We start from the raw sequence: 27,505 nt of genomic DNA, 5'->3' as shown, positions 1-27,505 counted from the left end.
AAATGATATACACTCTTAAGCAGTCAGTAAACAATACACTGAAAAATAGAAAACACATTGTTCAAAACATACAATTCTCAAGGAGAAGTATATTTTTTATCTAAAAAAATATTCATATTTTTCCGTCATTGTCTTTTGATGAACGAAAACATGTTCTATCATAGTAGCTCAAAATTGATCAGAAATACTACTCTGCTTTGCTCTTTGTAATTTAGTTTTTTGTTCTTCCTCCTCCTTGTGTCCCTATTTTTACAGTACTGTACCCTGCATTACATTTACATTTACATTTAAGTCATTTAGCAGACGCTCTTATCCAGAGCGACTCTCACAAACTTGCCCTTTGTCTCTGTGATACTGTAATACTTGTTCTTTGTCGATATGAACCTGCAACCAGTCAAAATCTATTGAGCAGTCAGTACTGTTAATAAATGGAAAGCACAATGTTCAGGGCCATACAATTCATCCATTGTACAGTATACAGCCTACAATGCACTGTACTACAGTAAAGTAATATTGCTATTTCAGCAACAAAGCTGAAACCTAGATCTATAGGAGGAATTCTGTGTAGTCATTGTGCAGCCATGGTTTTCTGAGGAGAGGAAAAAAAACTCTGTACAAAGGGGAAATGCATGAACTCTGAGTTGTTATCGTAGTAGCACACACCCAGTCCCAAGTATGAACACACACAACAGTGGTTATTATGACATTACTTTGGAAGCAGAGAGATAGGGAGCAGGTTACAGAGAAATCACTGGCACGTCAATCCTATGTTTAGTTTCTGTGTGCTTTTTTTGAGTCAGTTGCACTTGTAGTGAGATGAGCAAATTACTTCCTTCTTCTGTTTTGGAATGGTTGGACATAAAGACCTTTTTGATTTTCCTCTGTGTTTTCTTGGTACTTGCCGACCTCCTGAAAAACAAAACTCCAAAGAATTTTCCTCCTGGACCTTGGTCATGGCCTTTCATCGGCAACATGTTTCAATTTGATCCCGCTAAGATACATCTTCAGTTTGAAGAGGTGGGTTTGCTAAACGCTAACCCGAGTATCATGCTGTTTGTGCTATCATTCCAACTCCCTTTGTCAATCATTGTCATGCCAGACCAATGTTTGACAATGGAGTTGGCAAGAGCAAAATCAGATATGGCACTAGGCTAACTTAACGAAGATCTTAACTTCTCTTTTGATGGCTAACGTTATTCGTTGTTGTTCTTCTTGTAGTGTGGAAAAAAATATGGAAAGATCTTCAGCCTTCGAATTCCTTCAGCAAACCAAGGGCCAAAGTGGGTTATTCTGAGTGGATACGAGATGGTGAAAGAGGCCTTGGTCCACAATGGCGACAGTTTTGTCGATCGTCCCTCCATTCCCTTATTTGAAGATATATATATTGGAAGTCAAGCAATGGGAAGTAAAGGTAAGGCCCACATACTTTATACTTGTTACGACTTGATCCGTTTCACCTGTCCTTGTGCTTGTCTCCACCCCCTCCAAGTGTCGCCCATCTTCCCCACTTATCCCCTGGGTATTTATACCTGTGTTTTCTGTCTGTCTGGGCCAGTTTTTCTTGTTTGTTCAAGTCAACTAGTGTTTTGTCTCAGCTCCTGCCTTTCCCCAGTCACTCTATTTCTTGTCCTCCTGGTTTTGACCCTTGCCTGTCCTGACTGAGCCTGCCACCTTGTGCCTTTGCCACTACTCTGGATTACCGACCTCTGACCTGACCTGACCTGACCCTGGGCTTGCAGGACATTGTCATCATCTTACAGTTATTAACTGATAATTGATTATGGATCATAATAATTTATTATTGTAGAAATACTACATATTTAGTGTATTAGTGTCGATCCTTAAAAATGGAAAGGTTGGGGGTTCGATCCCCATTCAAGTCCTACCAAAGACTCCAAAATGGGACCTCATGCCTCTTTGCTTGGCCATCAGTATTAAGGAGATGGATAGGGGGTAAGTGTCATGCAGGTGAAAGAGGACCCAAACGCGACTTAACAGAAACAGAGTTTATTAAAGTCCAAAACGGAATAACAGAAATCCTCTAGACTTGTAGAGGGGAAACAACTGGAGAAGCGGCCACAGACTGCAGGTCGCTTCGGGTAGGCGCAGGCCGTAGTCGACTGAGACACCTGCTCACACGCAGCATCTGATGAAGGCACAAAACACGACAGGACAGGGTGATACACAATCACGGCAAAAACACGACAGGACAGGGCGAAACGCAATCACAGCATGGTGAATACAATACAAGGAACCGACGGGACAGGAACGGAACACAAAGGAATAAATAGGGACTCTAATCAGGGGAAAGGATCGGGAACAGGTGTGGGAAGACTAAATGATGATTAGGGGAATAGGAACAGCTGGGAGCAGGAACGGAACGATAGAGAGAAGAGAGAGCGAGAGAGTGAGAGAGGGAGGGGGAGAGAGAGGGCTAGAAGGAGGGAAAGAACCAAATAAGACCAGCAGAGGGAAACGAATAGCATGGGAAGCACAGGGACAAGACAAGATAATAAATGACAAACATGACAGTACCCCCCCACTCACCGAGCGCCTCCTGGCGCTCTCGAGGAGGAACACTGGCGGCAACGGAGGAAATCATAGATCAAACGGTCCAGCACGTCCCGAGAAAGAACCCAACTCCTCTCCTCAGGACCGTAACGAAAAACGATAAAAAGGGAAACTAGGGTACTACTCTAAAAAAAAAAAATGAGAACTAGGGACAGACTGAGACACAGCAAGGGCAGGGACAAGAACAGGAGAGATGCGATGGCAGGGAACAGACTGAGACCCAGCAAGACCAGGAGCAGAAGCAGAAAAAAATTACCAGACTTCTTCTGCGCGCAGTCTGAACACGCAGCCACGAAACGGCGCGTGTCACGCTCCTGAGTCGGCCACCAAAAGCGCTGGCGAATAGACGCAAGAGTGCCTCGAACACCGGGATGACCAGCTAACTTGGCAGAGTGAGCCCACTGAAGAACAGCCAGACGAGTGGAAACAGGAACGAAAAGGAGGTTACTAGGACAAGCGCGCGCGACGCAGTGTGCGTGAGTGCTTGCTTAACCTGTCTTTCAATTCCCCAGACTGTCAACCCGACAACACGCCCATAAGGAAGAATCCCTCGAGATCAGTAGAAGCCACAGAAGAACTAAACAGACGGGATAAGGCATCAGGCTTGGTGTTCTTGCTACCCGGACGGTAAGAAATCACAAACTCGAAACGAGCGAAAAACAACGCCCAACGAGCTTGACGGGCATTAAGTCGTTTGGCAGAACGGATGTACTCAAGGTTCTTATGGTCTGTCCAAACGACAAAGGAACGGTCGCCCCCTCCAACCACTGTCGCCATTCGCCTAGGGCTAAGCGGATGGCGAGCAGTTCACGGTTACCCACATCATAGTTGCGCTCAGATGGCGACAGGCGATGAGAAAAATAAGCGCAAGGATGAACCTTATCGTCAGACTGGAAGCGCTGGGATAGAATGGCTCCCACGCCTACCTCTGAAGCGTCAACCTCGACAATAAATTGTCTAGTGACGTCAGGAGTAACGAGGATAGGAGCGGACGTAAAACGTTCTTTTAGAAGATCAAAAGCTCCCTGGGCGGAACCGGACCACTTAAAACACGTCTTGACAGAAGTAAGAGCTGTGAGAGGGGCAGCAACTTGACCGAAATTACGAATGAAACGCCGATAGAAATTAGCGAAACCTAAAAAGCGCTGCAACTCGACACGTGACCTTGGAACGGGCCAATCACTGACAGCTTGGACCTTAGCGGAATCCATCTGAATGCCTTCAGCGGAAATAACGGAACCGAGAAAAGTAACGGAGGAGACATGAAAAGAGCACTTCTCAGCCTTTACGTAGAGACAATTCTCTAAAAGGCGCTGTAGAACACGTCGAACGTGCTGAACATGAATCTCGAGTGACGGAGAAAAAATCAGGATATCGTCAAGATAGACAAAAACAAAAATGTTCAGCATGTCTCTCAGAACATCATTAACTAATGCCTGAAAAACAGCTGGCGCATTGGCGAGACCGAACGGCAGAACCCGGTACTCAAAATGCCCTAACGGAGTGTTAAACGCCGTTTTCCACTCGTCCCCCTCTCTGATGCGCACGAGATGGTAAGCGTTACGAAGGTCCAACTTAGTAAAGCACCTGGCTCCCTGCAGAATCTCGAAGGCTGATGACATAAGGGGAAGCGGATAACGATTCTTAACCGTTATGTCATTCAGCCCTCGATAATCCACGCAGGGGCGCAGAGTACCGTCCTTCTTCTTAACAAAAAGAACCCCGCCCCGGCCGGAGAAGAAGAAGGCACTATGGTACCGGCGTCAAGAGACACAGACAAATAATCCTCGAGAGCCTTACGTTCGGGAGCCGACAGAGAGTATAGTCTACCTCGAGGAGGCGTGGTCCCTGGAAGGAGATCAATACTACAATCATACGACCGGTGAGGAGGAAGGGAGTTGGCTCGGGACCGACTGAAGACCGTGCGCAGATCATGATATTCCTCCGGCACTCCTGTCAAATCGCCAGGTTCCTCCTGAGAAGTAGGGAGAGAAGAAACGGGAGGGATGGCAGACATTAAACACTTCACATGACAAGAAACGTTCCAGGATAGGATAGAATTACTAGACCAATTAATAGAAGGATTATGACATACTAGCCAGGGATGACCCAAAACAACAGGTGTAAACGGTGAACGGAAAATCAAAAAGAAATAGTCTCACTGTGGTTACCAGATACTGTGAGAGTTAAAGGTAGTGTCTCAAATTTGATACTGGGAAGATGACTACCATCTAAGGCAAACATGGGCGTAGGCTTGTCTAACGGTCTGAAAGGAATGTTATGTTTCCGAACCCATGCTTCGTCCATGAAACAACCCTCAGCCCCAGAGTCAATCAAGGCACTGCATGTAGCACCCGAACCGGTCCAGCGTAGATGGACCGACATAGTAGTACAAGATCTAGATGAAGAGGACTGAGTAGTAGCGCTCACCAGTAGCCCTCCGCTTACTGATGGGCTCTGGCCTCTTACTGGACATGAATTAACAAAATGTCCAGCAACTCCGCAATAGAGGCACAGGCGGTTGGTGATCCTCCGTTCCCTCTCCTTATTCGAGATGCGAATCCCTCCCAGCTGCATGGGCTCAGTCTCAAAGCCAGAGGAGGGAGATGGTTGCGATGCGGAGCAGGGAAACACCGTTAATGCGAGCTCTCTTCCACGAGCCCGGTGACGAAGATCTACCCGTCGTTCTATGCGGATGGCGAGAGCAATCAAAGAGTCCACATCTGAAGGAACCTCCCGGGAGAGAATCTCATCCTTAACCACTGCGTGGAGTCCCTCCAGAAAACGAGCGAGCAGCGCCGGCTCGTTCCACTCACTAGAGGCAGCAAGAGTGCGAAACTCAATGGAATAATCCGTTATGGACCGTTCACCTTGGCATAAGGAAGCCAGGGCCCTAGAAGCCTCCCCACCAAAAACTGAACGGTCAAAAACCCGAATCATCTCCTCTTTAAAGTTCTGGAATTTGTTAGAGCAATCAGCCCTTGCCTCCCAGATAGCTGTGCCCCATTCTCGAGCCCGGCCAGTAAGGAGTGAAATGACGTAAGCAACCCGAGCTCTCTCTCTAGAGTATGTGTTGGGTTGGAGAGAGAACACAATCTCACACTGCGTGAGAAAGGAGCGGCACTCAGTGGGCTGCCCGGAGTAGCAAGGTGGGTTATTAACCCTAGGTTCTGGAGGCTCGGCAGGCCAGGAAGTAACAGGTGGCACGAGACGTAGACTCTGGAACTGTCCAGAGAGGTCGGAAACCTGAGCAGCCAGGTTTTCCACGGCATGGCGAGCAGCAGACAATTCCTGCTCGTGTCTGCCGAGCATGGCTCCTTGGATCTCGACGGCAGTGTAACGAGCGTCTGAAGTCGCTGGGTCCATTCCTTGGTCGGTTCCTTCTGTCATGCAGGTGAAAGAGGACCCAAACGCGACTTAACAGAAACAGAGTTTATTAAAGTCCAAAACGGAATAACAGAAATCCTCTAGACTTGTAGAGGGGAAACAACTGGAGAAGCGGCCACAGACTGCAGGTCGCTTCGGGTAGGCGCAGGCCGTAGTCGACTGAGACACCTGCTCACACGCAGCATCTGATGAAGGCACAAAACACGACAGGACAGGGTGATACACAATCACGGCAAAAACACGACAGGACAGGGCGAAACGCAATCACAGCATGGTGAATACAATACAAGGAACCGACGGGACAGGAACGGAACACAAAGGAATAAATAGGGACTCTAATCAGGGGAAAGGATCGGGAACAGGTGTGGGAAGACTAAATGATGATTAGGGGAATAGGAACAGCTGGGAGCAGGAACGGAACGATAGAGAGAAGAGAGAGCGAGAGAGTGAGAGAGGGAGGGGGGGAGAGAGAGGGCTAGAAGGAGGGGAAAGAACCAAATAAGACCAGCAGAGGGAAACGAATAGCATGGGAAGCACAGGGACAAGACAAGATAATAAATGACAAACATGACAGTAAGGCCCTGACAGGCTAGAATCCTGTCTAGGGTGTGTACTTTTACATCAAGCTGCCTCACGCTTGAGAAACAGAATCTGCTCTTATTGGCTGTTCTGCCTCTGAAAAGGCTACTTTTCAAGGCTTACTTGCATCTTTGAGTGTATGGTACAAGTTAAGGCTTCTTCACTGAAAACTGTTCTTATACTTAGGTGTGATTATGTCGAACGGGTATCCATGGAAGCTACAGAGGAGGTTTGCTCTCTCTACGCTGAGGAACTTTGGACTGGGCAAGAAGAGTCTGGAGCCATCCATCCAGATTGAAGCGCAGTGTTTGAATGAAGCAATTCAGAGTGAACAAGGTACAGTGGTTACAGTTCAATTCAAACTTTATTGTCCCTGCAAGGAAATGAATATATTTGTCAAAACAGATGTGGGTAAACACCGCACTGGCATTAAGTTTACACATGAGTTGCCTCTGTTTTGGATGCAACAGACATATAGCGATTAAAAACTGTTTCGATTTTCACGTTGAAAACAGATTCAGTTCAGATCAGGAGTCCAAGCACCAAGCAAAAACACAACAAAGCTGTATATGAGCTGTGGTGCTTCCAGAGAAGTTTTGCAGACTGAAGTTCAGTGTAGAGATATAAAGCATTTTTAGATGCCCCTACCTGAGGTATTACAAAAACACTAGCGTTTTTCCATATCTTTACGGTCTCCCATATATGAAATGGAGGGTTGTGTAAAAAATATTTGACTGAAAAAGTGGTTACATATATAGATGTTGTGACACACACACCCGTTACCCCCTAAGGTCGATGTCAGCGCCCCCATGGAAATCTATCATAATAAAAGAATTGGCCGAAAATTTCCGCACACCTGTGGAAATCAAATGAACATAATACTAAAAAACCTCCATCAAAATCCATTTGTTTAAGCTAGTTTTTTTTGTATGGGCTGCTTCTCAAATACCGCTTCCGCCGATATCTGCCTTCCGCATCTGCCGTGAAAGGTTGCAGAGCCAGAGTGGTGTTTGTCAGACCATGAGATGTCCTGAAAATCGGTCTTCTCGCGACAAACATCTCTAAGGAAACGTGAGACACTCATGAACAAGATGGTCTTACAGCACAAGCGCCTTGGGACTCGTCTGAAGTCGGTACCGCCGATCTGCCAGCTTCTGTCTGTAGTGGTCTTACCGCACAAGCGCCTTGGGACTCGTCTGAAGTCGGTACCGCCGATCTGCCAGCTTCTGTCTGTAGTGGTCTTACCGCACAAGCGCCTTGGGACTCGTCTAAAGTCGGTACCGCCGATCTGCCAGCTTCTGTCTGTAGTGTCCGAACAGTTTGGGCTACACACTAATATTATTATGTATTTTTTAAACATATTTTACCCCCCTTTTTACCCCCTTTTTCTCCCCAATTTTGTGATTCCAATTGGTAGTTATGATCTTGTCTCCACGCTGCAACTCCCCAATGGACTCGGGAGAGGTGACGGTTGAGAGCCATGTGTCCTCTGAAGCCGCACTGCTTCTTGACACACTGCACAATGGGACTCCTGGTCACGGCCGGCTGTGACACAGTCTGGGATTGAACCCGGGGCTGTAGTGGCGCCTCAGCACTTCGATGCTTTGCCTTAGACTGCTGCGTCACTCGGGAGGCCAGGCTAAATAGTAATATGACCCCTATGCGGGAAGGTACAGTCACGAACAAGTACATGTCGGTTGTTTTCCTCTAGGATGCTCACAAGACTCATCTGAAGGTTCCCGGTACCAGTTGTAAAACATTAATGGTATTATGTATGAAGATAGTTTAGTGCCTAAAATAAGGGGATAAATACATTTATGGTGATCTTTCTTATATCACTCAGATAGTACCAAAACAAATCAAAAGGAAGTTTGTTCTGAAGTGTCTCTTATCTGTTCCATGTAGGGATATATATAGTAGTAGTATATAGTATATATTATAGTAGTATCGGCCACGAAAGCACTTCCCCACTTTCTTTATTGACTTACCTGAACTGTTGTCCTTGAGAACTATGATAAAACTCATTGTGTGATTTTAATATTTACTCCAAGGCCATTGAATATATTCATCTTTTGAGCTCTATTGACTTTATCCAACATGTCACTGGGCCCACCCATTACCGGGACCATCCTCTGGATCTGGTTATTACCAAGGGCCTTCCAATTGACATATCCTCTATTGTTGATGTTGCTTTATCTGATCGCCATCTTGTATGTTTTACTACCGTTTTGCCCATAGCAGAGGGTCATCTCGAACGCATTATCAAGAAATGCTGTCTTACCTCGGAAGTTGCTACAGATTTGACTGAGTGTATGAACAATGCTCCATCACCTACTCTTCCTTCCTCTTGTCATGATTTAGTTGATAGCTTTAATAGCAAATTAATAGTTCCAGTGAAGTTGATAAAGGATCCAAACGGAGAGCCCCTTGGATTAGTGAGAAAATGTATGAATTAAAGAGATAGAAAGGCAGAGCAGAAGTTGCAGGTCCATTATGATGTTCTAAGAGAGCAAAGCAACTTGGCATATATAACAAGTCAATTAGAAATGCCAGATGACCTCATTTTTCTAACTTGATCACTAATAATCAGAATAATTCGAGAGCTCTTTTCGAGCAGTGATGGCCTGATAAATCCTACCCCCGCAAATGTAGGTGAACTTTCCTCCACATTTAAATGTGATGAGTTTACGGCATATTTAAAAGATAAGATAACAAACATTAGGCTGGGTATCAGTGAAGCAAGACCTGATGAGAAGTTTATTTGCCCTAGCCTACCACACAAAGGCACTATGGATTTATGTTCCCTGGTTGACACAGACATGCTCAGGAAAGTGATATCACAATTTAAGCCTTCTACCTGCCTTCTCGATCCTATACCAACCACCTTGCATATTCAAACACAACTAGTTTTTTAATGTGTGTTCATGTTTCGATCTCATTCACACACTTACAGCATATCAACAAGGACATGCGTGCGTCCTTAAATGGTGAGGAGACAAAGTAGCCAATCGTTGTTGTAGTTCTGTGGCCAAATTTCAGCCCTGCTAGAGCTGCCCCGGTTAACTTTGAGTGCTGTTATTGTGAAGTCAAAACATCTAGGAGCAACAACGGCTCAGCTGCGAAGTGGTAGGCTACACAAGCAGAAGCTCACAGAATGGGACCTCATAAGTCATAAGTACTGTCATGTTTTGTCTTATATTGTCTTGTCATTTTGCTTTCCCTTCTGTTCGTTTTCCCCCTGCTGGTCTTTTTAGGTTCGTTCCCTTTTTTCTCTCTCCCTCCCTCTCTCTCTTCTCTCTATCGTTCCGTTCCTGCTCCCAGCTGTTCCTATTCCCCTAATCAATCATTTAGTCATCCCACACCTGTTCCCTATCTTTTCCCCTGATTAGAGTCCCTATTTCTCCCCTTGTTTTCCGTTTCTGTCCTGTCGGATCCTTGTATATTATTCACCGTGCTGTGTCTTTGTATCGCCCTGTCGTGTCGTGTTTCCCTCAGATGCTGCGTGGTGAGCAGGTGTCTGAGTCTGCTACGGTCAAGTGCCTTCCCGAGGCAACCTACAGTTTATGATCGAGTCTCCAGTCTGTTCTCGTCATTACGAGTGGAATTGTTTTTTATGCTTTATTTACCGCTCCGATTTGTCTAGGAGTATTGCATATTTCCTTTACTGGATTAAAGACTCTGTTTTCGCCAAGTCGCTTTTGGGTCCTCATTCACCTGCATAACAGAAGGATCCGACCAAAGAATGGACCCAGCGACTACAGACGCTCGTAACACTGCCGTCGAGATCCAAGGAGCCATGCTCGGCAGACACGAGCAGGAATTGTCTGCTGCTCGTCATGCCGTGGAGAACCTGGCCGCTCAGGTTTCCGACCTCTCTGGACAGTTCCAGAGTCTTCGTCTCGTGCCACCTGTTACTTCCTGGTCTGCCGAGCCTCCGGAACCTAGGGTTAATAACCCACCTTGTTACTCCGGGCAGCCCACGGAGTGCCGCTCCTTTCTCACCCAGTGTGATATTGTGTTCTCTCTCCAACCCAACACATACTCTAGAGAGAGAGCTCGGGGGTGCTTACGTCATATCACTCCTTACTGGCCGGGCTCGAGAGTGGGGCACAGCTATCTGGGAGGCAAGGGCTGATTGTTCTAACAATTACCAGAACTTTAAAGAGGAGATGCTTCGGGTTTTGACCGTTCAGTTTTTGGTAGGGGAGGCTTCTAGGGCCCTGGCTTCCCTATGCCAAGGTGATCGATCCATAACGGATTACTCTATAGAGTTTCGCACTCTTGCTGCCTCTAGTGACTGGAACGAGCCGGCGCTGCTCGCTCGTTTTCTGGAGGGACTCCACGCAGTGGTTAAAGATGAGATTCTCTCCCGGGAGGTTCCTTCCAGTGTGGACTCTGATTGCTCTCGCCATCCGCATAGAACGACGGGTAGATCTTCGTCACCAAGCTCGTGGAAGAGAGCTCGCGTCAACGGTGTTTCCCTGCTCCGCATCGCAACCATCTCCCTCCTCTGGCTCAGAGACTGAGCCCATGCAGCTGGGAGGTATTCGCATCTCGACTAAGGAGAGGGAACGGAGGATCACCAACCGCCTGTGCCTCTATTGCGGACTTGCTGGACATTTTGTCAATTCATGTCCAGTAAAAGCCAGAGCTCATCAGTAAGCGGAGGGCTACTGGTGAGCGCTACTACTCAGGTCTCTCCATCTAGATCCTGTACTACTATGTCGGTCCATCTACGCTGGACCGGTTCGGGTGCTACATGCAGTGCCTTGATAGACTCTGGGGCTGAGGGTTGTTTCATGGACGAAGCATGGGCTCGGAAACATGACATTCCTTTCAGACAGTTAGACAAGCCTACGCCCATGTTCGCCTTAGATGGTAGTCATCTTCCCAGTATCAGATTTGAGACACTACCTTTAACCCTCACAGTATCTGGTAACCACAGTGAGACTATTTCTTTTTGATTTTTCGTTCACCTTTTACACCTGTTGTTTTGGGTCATCCCTGGCTAGTATGTCATAATCCTTCTATTAATTGGTCTAGTAATTCTATCCTATCCTGGAACGTTTCTTGTCATGTGAAGTGTTTAATGTCTGCCATCCCTCCCGTTTCTTCTGTCCCCACTTCTCAGGAGGAACCTGGCGATTTGACAGGAGTGCCGGAGGAATATCATGATCTGCGCACGGTCTTCAGTCGGTCCCGAGCCAACTCCCTTCCTCCTCACCGGTCGTATGATTGTAGTATTGATCTCCTTCCGGGGACCACTCCTCCTCGGGGTAGACTATACTCTCTGTCGGCTCCCGAACGTAAGGCTCTCGAGGATTATTTGTCTGTGTCTCTCTTGACGCCGGTACCATAGTGCCTTCTTCCTCTCCGGCCGGGCGGGGTTTTTTTTGTTAAGAAAAAGGACGGTACTCTGCGCCCCTGCGTGGATTATCGAGGGCTGAATGACATAACGGTTAAGAATCGTTATCCGCTTCCCCTTATGTCATCAGCCTTCGAGATTCTGCAGGGAGCCAGGTGCTTTACTAAGTTGGACCTTCGTAACGCTTACCATCTCGTGCGCATCAGAGAGGGGGACGAGTGGAAAACGGCGTTTAACACTCCGTTAGGGCATTTTGAGTACCGGGTTCTGCCGTTTGGTCTCGCCAATGCGCCAGCTGTTTTTCAGGCATTAGTTAATGATGTTCTGAGAGACATGCTGAACATCTTTGTTTTTGTCTACCTTGACGATATCCTGATTTTTTTCACCGTCACTCGAGATTCATGTTCAGCACGTTCGACGTGTTCTCCAGCGCCTTTTAGAGAATTGTCTCTACGTGAAGGCTGAGAAGTGCTCTTTTCATGTCTCCTCCGTTACTATTCTCGGTTCCGTTATTTCCGCTGAAGGCATTCAGATGGATTCCGCTAAGGTCCAAGCTGTCAGTGAGTGGCCCGTTCCAAGGTCACGTGTCGAGTTGCAGCGCTTTCTAGGTTTCGCTCATTTCTATCGGCGTTTCATTCGTAATTTCGGTCAAGTTGCTGCCCCTCTCACAGCTCTTACTTCTGTCAAGACGTGTTTTAAGTGGTCCGGTTCCGCCCAGGGAGCTTTTGATCTTCTAAAAGAACGTTTTACGTCCGCTCCTATCCTCGTTACTCCTGACGTCACTAGACAATTCATTGTCGAGGTTGACGCTTCAGAGGTAGGCGTGGGGAGCCATTCTATCCCAGCGCTTCCAGTCTGACGATAAGGTTCATCCTTGCGCTTATTTTTCTCATCGCCTGTCGCCATCTGAACGCAACTATGATGTGGGTAACCGCGAACTGCTCGCCATCCGATTAGCCCTAGGCGAATGGCGACAGTGGTTGGAGGGGGCGACCGTTCCTTTTGTCGTTTGGACAGACCTTAAGAACCTTGAGTACATCCGTTCTGCCAAACGACTTAATGCTCGTCAAGCTCGTTGGGCGTTGTTTTTCGCTCGTTTCGAGTTTGTGATTTCTTACCGTCCGGGTAGCAAGAACACCAAGCCTGATGCCTTATCCCGTCTTTTTAGTTCTTCTGTGGCTTCTACTGATCCCGAGGGATTCTTCCTTATGGGCGTGTTGTCGGGTTGACAGTCTGGGGAATTGAAAGACAGGTTAAGCAAGCACTCACGCACACTGCGTCGCCGCGCGCTTGTCCTAGTAACCTTCTTTTCGTTCCTGTTTCTACTCGTCTGGCTGTTCTTCAGTGGGCTCACTCTGCCAAGTTAGCTGGTCATCCCGGCGTTCGAGGCACTCTTGCTTCTATTCACCAGCGCTTTTGGTGGCCGACTCAGGAGCGTGACACGCGCCGTTTCGTGGCTGCTTGTTCGGACTGCGCGCAGACTAAGTCAGGTAACTCTCCTCCTGCCGGTCGTCTCAGACCGCTTCCCATTCCTTCTCGACCATGGTCTCACATCGCCCTAGACTTCATTACCGGTCTGCCTTTGTCTGCGGGGAAGACTGTGATTCTTACGGTTGTCGATAGGTTCTCTAAGGCGGCACATTTCATTCCCCTCGCTAAACTTCCTTCCGCTAAGGAGACGGCACAAATCATCATCGAGAATGTGTTCAGAATTCATGGCCTCCCGTTAGACGCCGTTTCAGACAGAGGCCCGCAATTCACGTCACAGTTTTGGAGGGAGTTCTGTCGTTTGATTGGTGCGTCCGTCAGTCTCTCTTCCGGGTTTCATCCCCAGTCTAACGGTCAAGCAGAGAGGGCCAATCAGACGATTGGTCGCATACTACGCAGCCTTTCTTTCAGAAACCCTGCGTCTTGGGCAGAACAGCTCCCCTGGGCAGAATACGCTCACAACTCGCTTCCTTCGTCTGCTACCGGGTTATCTCCGTTTCAGAGTAGTCTGGGTTACCAGCCTCCTCTGTTCTCATCCCAGCTTGCCGAGTCCAGCGTTCCCTCCGCTCAAGCGTTTGTCCAACGTTGTGAGCGCAACTGGAGGAGGGTGAGGGCTGCACTTTGCCGTTACAGGGCACAGACTGTGAGAGCCGCCAATAAACGTAGGATTAAGAGTCCTAGGTATTGTTGCGGCCAGAGAGTGTGGCTTTCCACTCGCAACCTTCCTCTTACGACAGCTTCTCGTAAGTTGACTCCGCGGTTCATTGGTCCGTTCCGTGTCTCCCAGGTCGTCAATCCTGTCGCTGTGCGACTGCTTCTTCCGCGACATCTTCGTCGCGTCCATCCTGTCTTCCATGTCTCCTGTGTCAAGCCCTTTCTTCGCACCCCCGTTCGTCTTCCCTCCCCCTCCCGTCCTTGTCGAGAGCGCACCTATTTACAAGGTACGTAGGATCATGGACATGCGTTCTCGGGACGGGGTCACCAATACATAGTGGATTGGGAGGGTTACGGTCCTGAGGAGAGGAGTTGGGTCCCGTCTCGGGATGTGCTGGACCGTTCGCTGATTGATGATTTCCTCCGTTGCCGCCAGGATTCCTCCTCGAGTGCGCCAGGAGGCGCTCGGTGAGTGGGGGGGTACTGTCATGTTTTGTCTTATATTGTCTTGTCATTTTGCTTTCCCTTCTGTTCGTTTTCCCCCTGCTGGTCTTTTTAGGTTCGTTCCCTTTTTTCTCTCTCCCTCCCTCTCTCTCTTCTCTCTATCGTTCCGTTCCTGCTCCCAGCTGTTCCTATTCCCCTAATCAATCATTTAGTCTTCCCACACCTGTTCCCTATCTTTTCCCCTGATTAGAGTCCCTATTTCTCCCCTTGTTTTCCGTTTCTGTCCTGTCGGATCCTTGTATATTATTCACCGTGCTGTGTCTTTGTATCGCCCTGTCGTGTCGTGTTTCCCTCAGATGCTGCGTGGTGAGCAGGTGTCTGAGTCTGCTACGGTCAAGTGCCTTCCCGAGGCAACCTACAGTTTATGATCGAGTCTCCAGTCTGTTCTCGTCATTACGAGTGGAATTGTTTTTTATGCTTTATTTACCGCTCCGATTTGTCTAGGAGTATTGCATATTTCCTTTACTGGATTAAAGACTCTGTTTTCGCCAAGTCGCTTTTGGGTCCTCATTCACCTGCATAACAAGTACAGTACACAAATCTGAAAAATATCTCTCATTTAAAACATGTACAGAGGTAATTGAACCAACAGTTAATGGTGATGTTGCAGGCATATTGGATATTGGACACCATATTGGATTTGGGTGGGGGGGGCACATAATGTATAAAGTCCACAGAGGAACCTTTGAAATAACTGAGCGTTCAGTGTCTGGGCCCACTTGCCTTAAAGCTGATTGCAATAGCCACAACATCAAAAAAACGTAACTTTATCCACTTTTGTCGGGCAGGACCATACAGCACTGAATGAGAGCAAATTTGACCTGGAAGTTGTCTATTGAACAGCTATCAGAAAGTTACATTTTGTATTCATAGTTCATATTTCCTCCTAATGTATCTGTTTACAGGTCTATATTTCCCAAATCCTTTAAGATATCCTAATGCTGTTTGTTTGTATAGGTAGGGGAGACAATTGACTGCTTATTTTCAACATTTTTGCAATATCAGAGCTTGCGATATTGGGCCACATGAGCTTATGTATACAACCATCAATTTCATATATTGGAGACCTTAGAGGGGAAAAAACGTGGTTGTGCTTTGTTATACCTCTGGTAGGGGTATCTCAAACAAATGTCCTTTTTGAGGATTGGTTGTGCTTTGTTATACCTCTGGTAGGGGTATCTCAAACAAATGCCCTTTTTGAGGATTGGTTGTGCTTTGTTATACCTCTGGTAGGGGTATCTCAAACAAATGCCCTTTTTGAGGATTGGTTGTGCTTTGTTATACCTCTGGTAGGGGTATGTCAAACAAATGCCCTTTTTGAGGATTGGTTGTGCTTTGTTATACCTCTGGTAGGGGTATGTCAAACAAATGCCCTTTTTGAGGATTGGTTGTGCTTTGTTATACCTCTGGTAGGGGTATGTCAAACAAATGCCCTTTTTGAGGATTGGTTGTGCTTTGTTATACCTCTGGTAGGGGTATGTCAAACAAATGCCCTTTTTGAGGATTGGTTGTGCTTTGTTATACCTCTGGTAGGGGTATGTCAAACAAATGCCCTTTTTGAGGATTGGTTGTGCTTTGTTATACCTCTGGTAGGGGTATGTCAAACAAATGCCCTTTTTGAGGATTGGTTGTGCTTTGTTATACCTCTGGTAGGGGTATGTCAAACAAATGCCCTTTTTGAGGATTGGTCACTAGCCTATATGGTGGCATTGTACTTTTGATGTAAGCCATATTGCTTTTGTGGGGAATAAGGTTTTCTTTTGGCCCATGCAGGAAAACCCTTCAGCCCCCAGATACTGATGAACAATGCTGTTTCCAATGTGATCTGCTGTCTTGTGTTTGGTGACCGCTTTGAATACAGCGATGACCAATTCCAAACCCTCCTGAAAACAATGAACGAGATTATTTACTTGGAAGGGGGCTTATGGGCCGGGGTAAGTCTCTCTCTCTCTCTCTCATATTCTATTTGTAGACTGCTTCAACCTTATGTGGTTACTTACTTTGACTTGTTGACTACAATTGTCTACCCTAGAGGAGAAAACAATATTAAATGCACTATAGGTTTTTAAATGTAAATATTATGGCCATCCATCAATTCAAGAATAATCAGGAAATCTGCCAGGACTGAAGTTTTCCATTGAACCTAACTTTGTCAGAAACATACTGGCCATAGCTCTTTTTGCCCCAAAAACCCTATCTAAATCAACCTAACTTTTGGTCATGTGGTGCACGTAGGCTAATGGATAATAGTACAATCATTTAAGATTATATTGATCAAGAATATCCATAGCCCAACTCAACTTCAATCTAATGAAAAAAATAAAATAATCTGCTATGATTAAATATATATATAAATTAGATATTTACATTTACATTTAAGTCATTTAGCAGACGCTCTTATCCAGAGCGACTGTATTTGTTCTATTGGTCATAAATGTAATTGCTCAGATAATTTCATATATAACAAGCTTTATAGATACAATGTATTCAAATTGAAGGCACATAATATAAACTACACCCTTTAAAAATTGTATTTACAAAGAAAATAGTAGCCTAATGGTTAGAGCGTTGGACTAGCAAAAGGAAAGGTTGCAATATTGAATCCCTGAGCTGACAAGATAAAAATCTGTTGTTCTGCCCCTGAACAAGGCAGTTAACCCACTGTTCCTAGGCCGTCATTGAAAATAAGAATTTTTAAGTCTCGGTGTCCTGCTAGAAGGACAACTTCCGGTGAAACTGGAGGGCACGCAATTCAAATAAAAAATCATAAAAATTACGGATATTAAACATTTAGGTACATACAAGTGTCTTATATTGGTTGAAAGCTTAAATTCTTGTTAATCTAACTGCACTGTCCGATTTACAGTAGCCATTACTGCGACAGCATGCCATGCGATTATTTGAGGACGGCGCCCCACATCAAAATATTTTTTCGCAGGCACAGTTTTCATAAATTTACAAATAGCAATTTAAATATTCACTTACTTTTTGAAAATCTTCTTCTCATTTGTCATCCAAAGGGTCTCAGATACAACATGTAGTTATATCCCAAAAAGTCAGTTTATTTGGCGCCATCAATTTGATTAATCCACTCGTTCAACATGCAGAGAAAGGAATCTGAATCTACCCCTAAACTTTGTTTCTATAAGTCAAAATACATTTCTAACTACTCCCTAAAATGTAATGAAACTATAACATTTCTTACGGACAGAAGTATGTTCAATAGGAACCGATTTTTAGCAGGTACGTTCTGTCTTCATCGCGCGCATACACAAATTTCCAAGACTGTTCCTGTACTAAAACTGATATTTCTTATTCGTTTTTGGAAGTTACAAGCCTGAAACCTTGAACATAGACTGCTGAAACCCTGTGGAAGAATTGCATCCTGAGCGCTAGAATTCAGTATGCCTCTAATACATTCCATTGTAAGAGCATGGGCTCTCAATTTCCAGTTGGATTTTCTTTGGATTTTCTCCTACCATCTCCTTGGATCATTGGTATTCTAACTTCCGCAACGCATATAAGGCCCTGTCCCGCCCTCCTTTCGGAAAAGCTGACCACGACTCCATTTTGTTGATCCCTGCCTACAGACAGAAACTAAAACAAGAAGCTCCCATGCTGAGGTCTGCTCCGACCAATCTGATTCCACACTCCAAGACTGCTTCCATCACGTGGACTGGGATATGTTTCGTATTGCGTCAGAAAACAACATTGACGAAAATGCTGATTCGGTGTGCGAGTTCATTAGAATGTGCGTTGAAGATGTCGTTCCCATAGCAACGATTAAAACATTCCCAAACCAGAAACCGTGGATTGATGGCAGCATTCACGTGAAACTGAAAGCGCGAACCACTGCTTTTAATCAGGGCAAGGTGACCGGAAACATGACAGTGTAGCTATTCCCTCCGCAAGGCAATCAAACAAGCTAAGCGTCAGTATAGAGACAAAGTACAATCTCAATTCAACGGCTCAGACACACGGATTACAAAAAGAAAACCAGCCTGGTCACGGACCAGGATGTCTTGCTCCCAGGCAGACTAAATAACTTTTTTGCCCGCTTTGAGGACAATACAGTGCCACTGACATGGCCTGCAACCAAAACATGCTGCCTCTCCTTCACTGCAGGCCCAGACGGCATCCCCAGCCGCGCCCTCAGAGCAAGCGCAGACCAGCTGGCTGGTGTGTTTACGGACATATTCAATCAATCCCTATCCCAGTCTGCTGTTCCCACATGTTTCAAGAGGGCCACCATTGTTCCTGTTCCCAAGAAAGCTAAGGTAACTGAGCTAAACGACTACCGCCCCGTAGCACTCACTTCCGTCATCATGAAGTGCTTTGAGAGACTAGTCAAGGACCATATCACCTCCACCGTACCTGACACACTAGACCCACTCCAATATGCTTACCGCCCAAATAGGTCCACAGACGATGCAATCTCAACCACACTGCACACTGCCCTAACCCATCTGGACAAGAGGAATACCTATGTGAGAATGCTGTTCATCGACTACAGCTCGGCATTTAACACCATAGTACCCTCCAAGCTCGTCATCAAGCTCGAGACCCTGGGTCTCGACCCCGCCCTGTGCAACTGGGTACTGGACTTCCTGACAGGCCGCCCCCAGGTGGTGAGGGTAGGCAACAACATTTCCACCCCACTGATCCTCAACACTGGGGCCCCACAAGGGTGCGTTCTGTGCCCTCTCCTGTACTCCCTGTTCACCCACGACTGCGTGGCCACGCACGCCTCCAACTCAATCATCAAGTTTGCGGACGACACAACAGTGGTAGGCTTGATTACCAACAACGACGAGACGGCCTACAGGGAGGAGGTGAGGGCCCTCGGAGTGTGGTGTCAGGAAAATAACCTCACACTTAACATCAACAAAACTAAGGAGATGATTGTGGACTTCAGGAAACAGCAGAGGGAACACCCGCCTATCCACATCGATGGAACAGTAGTGGAGAGGGTAGCAAGTTTTAAGTTTCTCGGCATACACATCACAGACAAACTGAATTGGTCCACCCACACAGACAGCATTGTGAAGAAGGAGCAGCAGCGCCTCTTCAACCTCAGGAGGCTGAAGAAATTTGGCTTGTCACCAAAAGCACTCGCAAACTTCTATAGATGCACAATCGAGAGCATCCTGGCGGGCTGTATCACCACCTGGTACGGCAACTGCTCCGCCCACAACCGTAAGGCTCTCCAGAGGGTAGTGAGGTCTGCACAACGCATCACCGGGGGCAAACTACCTGCCCTCCAGGACACCTACACCACCCGATGTTACAGGAAGGCCATAAAGATCATCAAGGACAACAACCACCCGAGCCACTGCCTGTTCACCCCGCTATCATCTAGAGGTCAGTACAGGTGCATCAAAGCTGGGACCGAGAGACTGAAAAACAGCTATCTCAAGGCCACCAGACTGTTAAACAGCCACCACTAACATTGAGTGGCTGCTGCCAACACACTGACTCAACTCCAGCCACTTTAATAATGGGAATTGATGGGAAATTATGTAAAATATATCACTAGCCACTTTAAACAATGCTACCTAATATAATGTTTACATACCATACATTATTCATCTCATATGTATAAATATATACTGTACTCTATATCATCTACTGCATCCTTATGTAATACATGTATCACTAGCCACTTTAACTATGCCACTTTGTTTACATACTCATCTCATATGTATATACTGTACTCGATACCATCTACTGTATCTTGCTGCATTGTCGGAACTAGAAGCACAAGCATTTCGCTACACTTGCATTAACATCTGCTATCCATGTGTATGTGACAAATAAAATTTGATTTGATTGGATTTGATCTATTGTGTTAAATTCTCATACATTATTTAAACATTTCTACAAACGTCAGTCTTTTCTTTCCAATGGTACCAATTATATGCACATCCTGGCTTCAAGGCCTGAGCAACAGGCAGTTTACTTTGGGCAGGTCATAAAGGTGGAAATTGAGACTTGTTAAATAAAAATGACATACCTCTGATGCCAAATTCATCTGTAAAAGTACATCTTGGAGATTTATGGTTGTGGTCTTGTGACTATTTTGAGAAATCATTTGAAACTTCTATGAATCATACTAGACACCTTAATAATGCATGATATATGATTTATTTGTTGATAAGTACAACTTTTTTAATGGTTGAGTGGCTACCTTTTGATCTATTTTGCCCTGTAGTTCATGTCATTTTAGAAGCCTTTGTTAAGTGCAAGTGATATAAAACAGCAAATATCAGTTGGTATGCTGTAATATATAATTACATATTCACTAATAGCAATTACTGAATGGTTGTTAATTCTAAATCAACAAAAATACTGTATTGCTGTATATTTAATGCAGCATTCTGTACATTATGGTGCATTATGGAAAAATATTGTGGGAGGGGAAAGAAACACTTGCTCATTAACATATTTAGAGGCTTAAGTGGCTATATTTATAGCTCCAGTAGGTGAGAGTCATGTACAAATTGAAGTTTTATCTGGTAGTAGTTCCCTAACAATTGAATGTATAGTGGGGAGAACAAGTATTTGATACACTGCCGATTTTGCAGGTTTTCCTACTTACAAAGCATGTAGTGATCTGTAATTTTCATCATAGGTACACTTCAACTGTGAGAGACAGAATCTAAAATCTAAAACAAAAATCCAGAAAATCACATTGTATGATTTTTAAGTAATTAATTTGCATTTTATTGCATGACATAAGTATTTGATCACCTACCAACCAGTAAGAATTCCGGCTCTCACAGACATTTTTCTTCACTCATTACCTTTATTAACTGCACCTGTTTGAACTCGTTACCTGTATTTAAGACACCTGTCCACACACTCAATCAAACAGACGCCAACCTCTCCACAATGGCCAAGACCAGAAAGCTGTGTAAGGACATCATAAAATTGTAGACCTGCACAAGGCTGGGATGGGCTACAGGACAATAGGCAAGCAGCTTGGTGAGAAGGCAACAACTGTTGGTGCAAATATTAGAAAATGGAAGAAGTTCAAGATGATGGTCAATCCCTCTCGGTCTGGGGCTCCATGCAAGATCTCACCTCGTGGGGCATCAATGATCATGAGGAAGGTGAGGGATCAGCCCAGAACTACACGACAGGACCTGGTCAATGACCTGAAGAGAGCTGGGACCAGTCTCAAAGAAAACCATTAGTAACACACTACGCCGTCATGGATTAAAATCCTGCAGCACACACAAGGTCCCTCTGCTCGAGCCAGCGCATGTCCAGGCACGTCTGAAGCTTGCCAATGACCATCTGGATAATCCAGAGGAGGAATGGGAGAAGGTCATGTGGTCTGATGAGACAAAAATAGAGCTTTTTGGTCTAAACTCCACTCGCCGTGTTTGGAGGAAGTAGAAGGATGAGTACAACCCCTAGAACACCATCCCCAACCATGAAGCATGGAGGTGGAAACATCATTCTTTGGGGATGATTTTCTGCAAAGGGGACAGGACGACTGCACCGTATTGAGGGGAGGATGGATGGGGACATGTATCGCGAGATCTTGGCCAACAACCTCCTTCCCTCAGTAAGAGCATTGAAGATGGGTCGTCTTCCAGCATGACAAATCCGAAACACACAGCTGGGTCTTCCAGCATGACAACGATCCGAAACACACAGCCAGGGCAACTAAGGAGTGGCTCCGTAAGAAGCATCTCAAGGTCCTGGAGTGGCCTAGCAGTCTCCAGACCTGAACCCAATAGAAATTCTACAATGTGATTTTCTGGATTTTTTCTCCTCATTTTGTCTGTCATAGTTGAAGTGTACCTATGATGAAAATTACAGGCCTCTCTCATATTTTTAAGTGGGAGAACTTGCACAATTGGTGGCTGACTAAATACTTTTTTGCCCCACTGAATATCATAATCATGCTGCCAGGAACTATGTTTTCGTCAGAATTATCATTATTTTACTAGAAATTAGGGCCTTGAGGGGCTGCTGTGTTTGTAATTCCCTGGCCGAATTCTGTTTTCAGTCCGTCCCTGGCCGAATTCTGTTTTCAGTCCGTCCCTGGCCGAATTCTGTTTTCAGTCCGTCCCTGGCCGAATTCTGTTTTCAGTCCGTCCCTGGCCGAATTCTGTTTACAGTCCGTCCCTGGCCGAATTCTGTTTACAGTCCGTCCCTGGCCGAATTCTGTTTACAGTCCGTCCCTGGCCGAATTCTGTTTTCAGTCCGTCCCTGGCTGAATTCTGGTTTCAGATGTATAACATGATGCCGTGGGTCATGCGTCGGGTTCCTGGTCCTCACAGAAGGATCTTCACTGGCTGGAAGGAGGTCATCTCCTTCATCAACATCAGGATTCAGGAGCACATGAAGGACAACGACCCCTCATCACCAAGAGACTTCATCGACTGCTTCCTCAACGAGATAGAGAAGGTGTGGATTTGTATTGCAACACATGTAAACATTTTTTATCAAATTCTCTTGACACGTTGGTAATTTAGCTACATCAATTCGTTAGATTGTCAAATATTTTTAAGTGTCTAGCATGTTGAGGTTGTTTTGGTGTGTTTTGTTCCACAGTGTGAAGATGACACAACGGCTGGGTTTAACTTGGAGAACTTGTCCTTCTGCACTCTGGATCTATTTGTGGCTGGGACAGAGACCACCTCTACCACCCTCCATTGGGGCCTTCTCTTTATGATCAACTACCCGGAGATACAAGGTAAGTGCTCCCACTAACATCACAATGACTAAGTTTCCCCTATAGCATTTAATCAGTTCGTCAAAGCGATTTGATCTTGATTGATTAATAAAAGCTCATTCTCTCACATGGAGGCACGCTTACACACACACACACACACACACACACACACACACACACACACACACACACACACACACACACACACACACACACACACACACACACACACACACACACACACACACACACACACACACACACACACACACAAACACACACACACACACACTCTATTTGCATGAAGACTTCCTTTGTGTTGTGTCTTTATACTTTGTATCCCTGTTGTAGCCAAGGTGCAGGCAGAGATCGATGCAGTTGTTAGGTCGTCTCGGCAGCCCTCTATGGAAGACAGGAACCGCATGCCCTACACAGACGCAGTCATCCATGAGACACAGAGGATGGGAAATATCATACCGCTCAACGTATCCCGCATGGCAACTAAAGACACTGAGGTTGGAGGATACACCATCCCTAAGGTCAGTCATCTCATCTCAAGCATAGAGATCATGTACTTGTTCTACTTAATCATGTGATCTCACGGCGCATCCACTGCATGATTCAGCGCTTTATGTGGATGTATTCCTTATAACTACATTAATGTGTAGTGTGTTGTCACCATGTGGTGTTTGTACATTTAGAAGAATTAAATGTGTTTGGTTATCGTATAGGGACTTAAAAGTATAAGCTTTTTTCCTTTTCCCTCGTTTTCCTCATTATTTCAACTACACATAAAACATTGATGCCATAACATTGTGTACTTGTTGATGAGATAATGTCTGTTATTTCCCCCCCCCTCAGAACACCATTGTGCTTGGCACCCTCCAGTCGATCCTGTTTGATGAGTCAGAGTGGGAGACCCCTCACACCTTCAACCCTGGACACTTCCTGGATGAGGAGGGCAAGTTTAGGAAGAGAGATGCATTCCTTCCATTCTCTTTAGGTAATACTGTACTACGTTTCTTCCGTATCAGTTGAACCCCCCAAACTGGTGCCAAATAAAGCTGCCCAATAGGAAATAGCACAACTCATCTTCCTTACATAGTAATACTTGACTCGGTTTAATCGGTTTAACTGATTGACTTGAAGTTGAATCATTGACTTGCCTATATAGTTAGAGTACACCGTTAGACTTTATTTTAACAGTTACTTACTGCATACATTAACGGTATGATACTGTATTGTTATGTTCTAAATTCTGGTACAATAATCCAGATGGACCCAGAGAAACTGAAAACTGCAAAAAAGTGCCAATGTGTCCTCTAAACAACGAGTTCGAGGGCATTATCACCTTTATACAACGGGTTACCAACACATTCAAACAATGATTTACATACACTAAAGTTCAAAAGTTTGGGGTCAAACAAATGTTCTTGTTTTTGAATGAAAAGCTAATGTTTTGACCATGAAAATAACATCAAATTGATCCGAAAACATTGTTAATGTTGTAAATGACTATTGTTGCTGGAACACAAGTCTCAACGTCAACAGTGAAGAGGCGACTCTGGGATGCTGGCCTTCTAGGCAGTTCCTCTGTCCAGTGTCTGTGTTCTTTTACCCATCTTAATCTTTTATTTTTATTGGCCAGTCTGAGATACGGCTTATTCTTTGCAACTCTGCCTAGAAGACGAGCATCCCGGAGTCGCCTCTTTACTGTTGACCTTGACTGGTGTTTTGCAGGTACTATTTAATGAAGCTGCCTGTTGAGGACTGGTGAGGCATCTGTTTCTCAAATATCCACTCTAATGTACTTGTCCTCTTGCTCAGTTGTCCCCCGGGGCCTCCCACTCCTCTTACTATTCTGGTTAGTGCCAGTTTGCACTGTTCTGTGAAGGGAGTAGTACACAGCGCTGTACGAGATCTTCAGTTTCTTGGCAATTTCTTGCATGGAAATCAAGAAGAGTGTGCAGGGATATGGGGAGGGAGCACCAGCAGGTGTCTCCAGGCCTTCTGCAGGGATACGGGGAGGGAGCACCAGCAGGTGCTTTATCATGCAGAGGTCCGCTGGCTTTCCCGGGGTAAACTGTTGGGATGCTTTTATGAGCTTCGAACATTTCGATTGTTAGGAATGGCTCTCCCATGTTGCCTACCTGGCGGTTATGTTTGATCATCTGAATTTGCTCAATGTGTCATTGCAAGTGAGGGGGGTACAATAGATTTGAATGGACCAAAATGAAAAACTTGCTAAGAACATTGTGTAATATGTCACTGCATGGGTAATTGGATTTCAGTAACATTTTTGGTACTATAAAATGGATTACCGTCAAATGGATTACAGTAGCTGTACTGCTAAATAAATTGAGGCCAGTAAGTTACAGGAAATATTTTACAGTGTACGTTAGTGTTAGTATCTCAATCCAAAGTAACTGCTCTGTACTCTACAGCATGTGTCAAATTCATTCCAATGGAGGGCCGAGTGTCTGCAGGTTTTTGCTTCTCTCTTGTACTTGATTGCTGAATTTTTTTTTTTTTTTTTTTTTAACCTTTATTTAACCAGGCAAGTCAGTTAAGAACATATTCTTATTTTCAATGACGGCCTAGGAACAGTGGGTTAACTGCCTGTTCAGGGTTCAGGGGCAGAACGACAGATTTGTACCTTGTCAGCTCGGGGGTTTGAACTCACAACCTTTCGGTTACTAGTCCAACGCTCTAACCACTAGGCTACGCTGCCGCCCCAATTAAGGTCATAATTAATAAAGAACTCTCCTCACCTGGTTGTCTAGTTGAAAGGAAAAAACAAAAAACCTGCAGGCACTGGGCCCTCCATGGAATGAGTTTGACACCCCTGCTTTACAGTGTCAGTTAGAGAAGGTTTACTGTGATTGGTTCCCTCCCCAGGTAAGAGGGTGTGTCCTGGGGAGCAGCTAGCCAAGATGGAACTCTTCCTGTTCTTCACCTCCCTGCTGCAGAGGTTCACCTTCTTCTCTCCCCCAGGGGTGGAACCCAGCCTGGACTTTAAGATGGGGGTTACACACAGTCCCAAGCCTTACCAGCTGTGTGCAACACCTCGTTGAGTCTTCCACAGCTGCCCTATTCATTATGTTGCTGGGGTTTCAAAATGAATTATTGGAGGCCCAAGTGTCTGAAGGTTTTCACACCTCCCTTGTACTTGATTGATCAACTAAGGTAATTGATTGAAACTTCCTTTGCCTGGTTGCTTAGGTTTTAAATTGACACAAATGAAAAGGAAATTAAGTCTTTCCTAACACCAAACAAATGAAAAGGCTGCAGATGGAGAAAACACACTCATGTAATGACACTTCACATACCAATAATACTCTACCTATCAAGATCTCAAACCATATGTTGTAGTCCTAGATTAAACTTGAATAAGAAGGGAATATTTGATTGATAATGTAGGAGTGTTTTAGATTTTCAATGTACATAATTTACAATGTAAACATACGACATGTCTTTCATGTATATGGCATATCTGAATGTATTTGACCCATGGTCTGGTGATTTCTTCTGTACCTTTTTATTTTCTATCAAGGCAATATACACTACAATATACACTTCGTGTTTTTCTTTATTTTTACTATTTTCGAAATTGTAGAATAATAGTAAAGACATCGATACTATAAAATAACACATATGGAATCATGTAGTAACCAAACGAGTGTTAAACAAATATTATTTACTTTTTCAGATTCTTCAAATAGCCACCCTTTGCCTTGATGACAGCGTTGCACACTCTTGGCATTCTCACAACCAGCTTAATGAGGTAGTCACCTGGAATGCATTTCAATTAACAGGTGTTCCTTCTTAAAAGTTAATTTGTGGAATTGATTTCCTTCTTAAACCTCTTATGACTGCTATCCCTGTACAGGGATCAACATCAGGGGAAATTTCAGAGTGACAACTAAAAATACAACGTTGTAACATTCTTGAAAATGCAAGTGTCTTACATCCTTCAAAAGAGTAGGATCTTGGTAATCAAACTATGTTTTCCAATTTAAAATAGCTATTACAGAGAACAAATGCCATGCTTTTGTTTGAGAAGAGCAATCAACAACAAACATTTTCCGCCATGACAATTTTTACACATTCACAACTGAAGGTAAAATTATGACTTACATTCTGATATCTTGCTCTTATTTCTCTTCCTGAGGGTCCCAGTGATCAAATGAAGTGCCGTTTTCTTTGATAAAATCCATTTTTATAGCCTAAATCGAAACATTTTGTAAACCGTGTGTGCCGTGAATTCC

At 45.1% G+C, this 27,505-nt stretch overlaps 1 protein-coding gene across 1 annotated transcript; it reads left to right on the top strand.

Annotated features, from left to right (window-relative positions):
• Window positions 1-695: 695 nt before the first annotated feature.
• LOC124038052 (cytochrome P450 2J2-like) lies at window positions 696-26,812 on the top strand. The gene is made up of 9 exons (XM_046353447.1): window positions 696-1,017; window positions 1,219-1,411; window positions 6,724-6,873; window positions 16,322-16,482; window positions 22,793-22,969; window positions 23,117-23,258; window positions 23,589-23,776; window positions 24,099-24,240; window positions 26,136-26,812. The coding sequence occupies exons 1-9, from the start codon at window positions 817-819 to the stop codon at window positions 26,309-26,311; spliced, it is 1,530 nt and encodes a 509-aa protein (XP_046209403.1). The 5' UTR covers window positions 696-816; the 3' UTR covers window positions 26,312-26,812.
• Window positions 26,813-27,505: the final 693 nt, after the last annotated feature.

The sequence above is a fragment of the Oncorhynchus gorbuscha genome, linkage group LG06 (assembly GCF_021184085.1).
Source record: "Oncorhynchus gorbuscha isolate QuinsamMale2020 ecotype Even-year linkage group LG06, OgorEven_v1.0, whole genome shotgun sequence".
Classification (NCBI taxonomy): domain Eukaryota; kingdom Metazoa; phylum Chordata; class Actinopteri; order Salmoniformes; family Salmonidae; genus Oncorhynchus; species Oncorhynchus gorbuscha.
This window is presented reverse-complemented; position numbering and strand designations above follow the sequence as displayed.

Coding starts and splice junctions, on each gene's coding strand:
- LOC124038052 (XM_046353447.1), top strand. CDS start 817: ATGAGCAAATTACTTCCTTCTTCTGTTTTGGAATGGTTGGACATAAAG. Junction 22,970..23,116: donor TCCTCAACGAGATAGAGAAG/GTGTGGATTTGT, acceptor TTTGTTCCACAG/TGTGAAGATGACACAACGGC. Junction 23,777..24,098: donor GAGGATACACCATCCCTAAG/GTCAGTCATCTC, acceptor CCCCCCCCTCAG/AACACCATTGTGCTTGGCAC.